Source organism: Astatotilapia calliptera, chromosome 12 (genome assembly GCF_964374335.1).
Source record: "Astatotilapia calliptera chromosome 12, fAstCal68.1, whole genome shotgun sequence".
NCBI lineage: Eukaryota > Metazoa > Chordata > Actinopteri > Cichliformes > Cichlidae > Astatotilapia > Astatotilapia calliptera.
The window spans coordinates 10120364-10127017 of NC_137433.1; the positions used below are offsets into that span (position 1 = coordinate 10120364).

The 6654-nt window shown below is 42.0% G+C and overlaps 2 protein-coding genes across 2 annotated transcripts in view; both read right to left on the reverse strand.

Annotated features, from left to right (window-relative positions):
* LOC113033701 (dual specificity testis-specific protein kinase 1) overlaps window positions 1-5531 on the reverse strand; it is a 36058-nt gene extending 30527 nt beyond the window's left edge. The window contains exon 1 of the mRNA XM_080308860.1: window positions 5401-5531. Within this exon, the coding sequence (XP_080164986.1) occupies window positions 5401-5434 (34 nt within the window). The 5' untranslated portion in view covers window positions 5435-5531. The remainder of the gene's footprint in view (window positions 1-5400) is intronic.
* b3galt8 (beta-1,3-galactosyltransferase 8) lies at window positions 2517-6382 on the reverse strand. Its single transcript, XM_026188686.2, has 2 exons — window positions 5022-6382; window positions 2517-3781 (listed from the first exon to the last, which is right to left on the reverse strand). The coding sequence occupies exon 1, from the start codon at window positions 6018-6020 to the stop codon at window positions 5061-5063; it is 960 nt and encodes a 319-aa protein (XP_026044471.1). The 5' UTR covers window positions 6021-6382; the 3' UTR covers window positions 2517-3781; window positions 5022-5060.
* Between the last annotated feature and the right edge of the window lie 272 nt (window positions 6383-6654).

Sequence of the window (6654 nt, forward strand, 5' to 3'; positions counted from 1 at the left end):
GCAAGACCAGGTCCCCACCACAGCAAAGCAACGCAGTGAATATGTTATATTTACACCGTAAAAAGTTCCACTTTTAACAGCATGTACATCTAGATAGTTTGATATTTTTTTCCAATTTGTTTATTTAAAATAAATGCCACGCAGTCTGACAGACATAAAATAGTATTTCCAAAAAAAAGGGTAATTCCAAAAGAGCTATTAACTGAAAGCCTGGCATATGTCATCGTGGTGCACAGTCAAAGTCAACTGGAGGACAAAAGAAGAAGTGGCAAGCCTAAAAAAACACCTACAGCAGAAGAACAGTATCTAAAGGCCTGTGCTTACAAAAGAGCAAAAGCAAAAACCTGACACCGGACCGAGGGATGCATTTGGACCTTCAGCTGATTCGTCTAGTGTTCACCAAGCCTCATCAGTAATGGTGTCAGTGGAAAGGTGACTGTCAAGAAGCCATATGTTTTCATGGAGTGATGAATCCAAATGTGATTTTTTTTCAAACTGTTATGGATATGTAAGCTCAGGATAAAGTGTTTACAGCCATCTGTACAACGCAGTGGCTGCTCTGTCAGATTTTGGGGCTGCATTTCAGTCTGTGGTGTTGGAGATCTTGTTCAATTTGATTGAATTAGGGATGAAGAAAACAATCTTTTGATCTACTATGTGATATCATCTGGAAAACATCTGATTTCCAATAACTAGATAGGAAAATACATAGTGGAACACTATCAGTCATGGGTTGGCCTTCCCGGAGCTCAGACATTATTGAAGCTGTGTGAACGCAACAAAAAGCAGAAACATCCAAAGAAGAGCTCTGATTGTCCTTCAAGAAGCCTGGAGAACTATTCCTGAAGACTACTTAAAGACATTACAGGAGAGCTTGCCTAAGAGAGTTTAGACTGTGATAAAGAATAAAGGTGATCATACCAAATACTGACTTTCAAGCTTGTTGAAAACTATCTGATGTAGTCTTTATGAAAAACTGTGTCTACCTTAAAGTTTAAAGGTCAGCTTGCACACAGGCGTGTCGCCCAGAAGCTGACGAATATCTGTGTGTTCACAAGAGGTGTGTCGAGCTTCTTGAAAGAAACACTGGCACCGTCTTCTCCCTGTGAGCGATGCGTTTGGTTTACTGCCAGCTCAGAAGGGAAAAAAATACATGCAGACTGTCAGCTGCGAGGCTGCTGTGGGTGTTGCAGGTTTGCTGTGAGGCTGCCATCTGCTGACAATCAGCCATGCTGGTGAATCATGGAGACTCAGCTGTCCATTTCTGAGCCCACTCACCGGTGCTGTTGCAATCATCAGTCAGCACTCCAGTCATTACACAGCATCAAATGCTAATTGCATTTTTTTTCTCTTGTTTACTTATCTAACATGAGATTTTTTTTTCCTTTACTTCAACCAGGGGTGTTGCTGTATTTCCCATTTGTTTGTCCATCTGTACGTGCTACAACAACGACCTTTCTGATTTGAATAAAAATTGGTGGAGTGGTTGAGAACCTGTTAAATTTTGTTGTCTGCACCTTGAGCAGTGTACAGAGCCCTCAGTGGGTCTAAACTGCAGCTGTGTTTATGCCCAATTTTTAATTCGTGGAAATCTCAAAAATTTCACAGGCCACACCTTGAATCACAACCAATCAAAACCTGCATAAAATATACATCAAAAAGTGACATTATCGTCTAATCAGACAGGACAGGATGCCCCGTTCTGTGTTAAAGTGTTGCTAGAAATATTAGTTACAGACACCTCTAGGATTATCTGTAAAATCATTACAATACATAACATTTGAAGTTTTTTCCACATCACACTGGTTGTTTTCACAGAGGTCTGCCAGCAGCAGTACATTCCAGCTATAAATGAAGCGATCAAACATCCTGCTTTAATTCTGCTTCAGTGCTTCTATTTTTACCACCAGCAAGTTCCTCATTCTCACTCTCAGCTTCTTCCTGCTGCTTTCCTACTGTTGGGTACTTCCACCTTCATCTGCGCTCTCAATCTCTCCAGGCTGGATTTTCAGTGCTACCTATGCTTTATTCCCCATTGAAGCACCATAGAAAATACCCCAACGTGTTTTTCTTTTGAGAGGAATTGCAGTGAGGTGCACTGATAAGGAAGGCGATGTTGTAGCCATGTGCTTCTGTCCACACTGGTGCTTGCGTGTGTCGCTGCATGCTTGGCTGAATAAGATGCATTTAAGGATACGGTTGAAACAACACTGACTGTAACGTGACTTCTCTGAAGATGAAAGATGCTGTTGTCTACATGACACTTTCCTCAAACTTCATGTGGTTTTCTGACAAATATATCTGAATCTTATATAATAGATTCAGAAGACACTGAATTTTCTTTTTATTTACATTTTACCCATTGCCAACAATGTGCCAAAGAACTTCAGACCTACTTGTAGTGACTTTTTAAACTCGTTCAAAATGCCATAAATATAAAGATTTACACATTTAATTACTGGGTAACACATATTCAGAAATTCTTTAGTTACAGCAAAAAGAGAAAAAGAGAAAACTGAATACAATGGATGTTTAATAAATGAAGCTGCTACACAGGTTCAATAGGGAACAACTGTAATCACACATCTCAGGTGGCTGTGGCTCAGGCAGTAAAGCAGTTCATGTAGCAGTCCAAAGATTAGGGAACTGATCTCTGGTGCTTCCTGTTGATATGAACCCTGAGTTGCCCCTGATGCATCCACCAGAACGTGTTTAAATGTTAGATAAATGTTGTGTGTGTGAGTGACGTGAAAGCACTTTGAGTGCTGAAATTAAATAGAAATGTGCTATATAAGAACCAGAACATTAATCTAGCTGTGTGTCTGTTCTTTAGATCACTTCCACTTCCCCATACTGTCAGACTCAATGCTGATATCTCTGCTCTTGTCCAATCAACTTCTTTCCCCTCTTCTCTGAGCCAATAAGCCTCCATTCTCTGTGCTCTTCTGTCTTTCAGATTCTCATTTGATCAGCCCTCCTCAAAAGCACCCCATAGTCACTGGAGCCACCATCTTCATCACCGCCAGCGTCCAGCCTCCAGGTGATGGCCCATGTAATCTATTCACCAAATGGCTTGTTATAATTCTGAATTGCAATAAATCACATTCAATTCATATTTTGTCAGAATAATAAATTATGGCCAAAACAAATCCAATAGGGTTAAACAAGGATACATTTAAAATTACTGCACAATAATATAACAAAAATGGAAAAATTCCTCCACTATTTAACACACATAACATCTCAAACACCCCACTCCACATTTTCCAAAACTTTTATTTATATAAAAATTATACACGCTAAATAGAAACAGCATTTGTCAAGGTTGGCAAAGGAGCCTCCAAAGGAGCAGCAGCAGTAATATTAAACAGGGATGATCAGGCTTCCTGTTTGACAGGCAAAAATTATATTGAACCAACTCACAGGTACCATTTTATCCCTGCAACACCCTACAGTTATCACAATAAATCACCAGCAGTAAACCTGATTTCTCATCTTCAAGTCGCTACTGCCACCTGCTGGTTCGTCATGTATGACTACTATGCATGAGTAAACGGGACCCTGACAAAAAAAGCTGCGGGATACACATAGCTTGATTGCAGTATAAAGTAATCAGTGCAATTTAGACATTTTTGTTTAACACATCGAGAATCATTCCAACAAACCCGTCTTAAAGTGCAGTGCACGAGCCACTGGTGAGGTATCTTTGGTATTTTTCTCTGCAGTACAAACAAACGTCACGGTGCAGGTCTGAGGACCGTGATTTGATCTTAATCTAAATCTGACAAACACACAAAAACAAAATGTTAATTCAGACAACACATGACTAGTCACCGAACGCTTTGCTTTAGAAATGTGTGTGTCAGTGCAGCTTTGCTCTCTTGAAATGCTGTGTTTTGTTTTGTTTTTTTGCTGCTGAACTCTAAAAAGGGCAAACTGCTTCAGAGGAGGGGGCATCCATGAGTCTTAACTGAGCGACTTACCATAACTTCCTGTCGCAAACAGGAAGCAAAAAGTACTGTGTTGTGCTGGGTTTTGTGACTCCACGTACACATAGACCCTAAACCCATCAGGCACTAACAGGAGAATACTTTCAAAGAACCTTTGGTTTAAAAGCACTTCTTTGGCATAGGCTAGGAGCAGTAAAAGAAGCTGAAGCACTGCAGTGAATACACATTTTCTTTCAAAGATCACAGAACTGTTGATTGCTCAAGGAAGGGACTGTAACATAGATGTTAAGCCCACTGATGAGTCAAACAGAAAATTCGGTCACATTTTTAACTCTTTGATTATTTTTTGGGTCAAAAAATAATATCACAAAGTAAAAAAGGTGGCAAGTCATTTTTTAAATGAATGTGTGACTTACTAACTGAAGCTAAGGTTTAAAGCTGTGTCTTAACGTGGCCTTAGCCCAAGGAGGTAGATCAGTACTCACTGGCAGGGTTTTATTCTGATCAGTGTTTAGGCACATCTGATCTTTGATGTTACTGACATGTCTGAGTTGAGCAACTTTTCAACATACTTTCTTTCCTCATCAGTTTTAAAATTTAAGGCAACAACCATTTTCATTCTCACTTTCCCTACAGCGATCATATTCTTCAGCAACTCATCTGATTGAGTTTAGTGTAATTTATGACAAAAAGGAAATATCAAAGTGTCACATTTGACAAGGTGGAACCGCCAAACTTTTGGCACAGAAATAAATTAAACACTTAACTTATCACAAAAGGGTTTTTTATAGCCTAAATGAGTACTTGATCAACTTTTGAGTTGAGTGTTAATACAAAAATGTTCCTATTTTTCTTTTTATTAGTAGATTTGAAAACATATCTGCTATAATTCTGTTTATGAAAAGCCAAATATTCAGTATTGAGTAAGGAGACTGATGAGGATGAGTCTAAACTAAGACCTGAAAGGTTTTCAAGAAGATATTTTTCTGTTGATAGACTGATCAGCTGATGCTGTTTGCCACCCTAACCTCTGTGTATCAGCTGGCCTTCTTTCCTTTGCAGCAGACTTACTCTCTTAGAATTGCCTGGTAAGGCACCAGGTAAATGTGATCAGCATCTTTCGTGGCTTTTGGCAAAGTCCTGCCAAACCCTCAGCAGCTTTGGTGCCTTAAAGCCATTAACAATGATCAACTTGGCGAAGGTGCACCTGTCGTACTTCAGGTTTTTGATTTCGAACAGGCTTCTGAAGAACGGCAGGCTGTAGGCGTACACAGGCCTGACACCCAGCATCCGCAAGCACAAGCCCACATAGACATCCTCCAAAGGGATGACCCGCACAAACCTGGAGGCCCAGGAGATCCTGGCTGCCAGGTCAGCGGAGAACACGTAACCGGCTCCAGACACGTAGGAGGGGAAGCTCTCCTCTGGATATAGCTCCTCTGACACGTACCACTTGCTGTTGGGCTCCCGCCGTGGCCTGCCATCCTGGATCACCGACCCTGTGATAAAGTTCTCCTTGGGGGAGTTCCTCAGCCACTGGATCAGGTAAAAGACATTAACGAAGATGTCTGCATCCACCTTCATGGCGTAGGACGCACCGGGGCAGTAAGTAGCCAGCCACCTCATCATCATCATGGTTTTGATTGTCAGATTGTGGTAATTATCCACAAAGTTCATCTGGACGATGTCTGCATGCTGCCTGCTCTCCTCCTCCAGTTTCTGCTGGAGGGCCGACATCTGTGGCCTCTGTGGGATCCCCACAAAGAAAAGAGTGAGGGTGTCCCGGCCAGAGGCGCTCCACGTTTTCCTGATGGCCTCCCGTGCCGCAGCGTCCTCAGCCCCCACGGGCACCATGAACACTAGGAAGGGGCTCCTGTGCCTGCAAACACGGGGCTGATTGAGGAGGTAGCGGTATGTCTGAGGGTCTACGAGACGGTACTCCTCCGGGGGAAGCGGGCTGGGCTCTGGCGTCTGTTTACTCAGTGAGCTCGCTAAGATATGCGCAGTCAGGGCCAGCACAGCGGCAGCACTGAGTAACTTCACCAGCCTCCGGATTAAAGTTGCCCGCATGGTCTAAAACTCTCTTTATTTCCCTAACGCGTCCGATAGCAGGCCCCTCAGCCCGGGTCCCCGTGATCCCACACGGAACATGTTTCCCAGCTGGGAGGACCGGGAAGTAGAAAGTTGTCCTACAAGCTGCCACTTCTTCTTCGTCTCTTCTTCCGCGGTTGAAGGCGTGTTACTGCCAACTCCACGGGTGCGTTCCAAAAGTACCTCCGACCTCCTACTCCTAACCACTTTCCTGACCTCGAAAACCACTTTATCGACTTCAAGGAAAATTTACGTTAGTCGTCTCCTCAGGATTGAGCCTCTAACTCGTCCTGCTGGCAGCAGATTGATGGTTTTTATTGAACTGGCTGCATCTTAGTTTATAAATGACAGTAAGGAGCAAGCTCTGTTTGCCCAAGTGCAACATATTTTGAGCTAGTTTTCCTTTCTTTCTAAAGTTTAGTTTTGAGTTTTTATGTTAGTAAGTTTTTCATACGTAATTTTCTTTAGGTTAATAAAGATAACCTACATATCTTTAGGTTACTTTTAGTTAAGTATAAACAACCTTGGAAAAGGCACTAATATTTCTTAATTTCCTAGTGAGACAAGAATCACATTAGATGTTTCAAGTTAGTGCTTTGTCACATTCAGAGTA

What these genes read in the sequence shown, in the direction of transcription:
- b3galt8 (XM_026188686.2), bottom strand. Translation starts at nt 6,020, where the DNA reads ATGCGGGCAACTTTAATCCGGAGGCTGGTGAAGTTACTCAGTGCTGCC.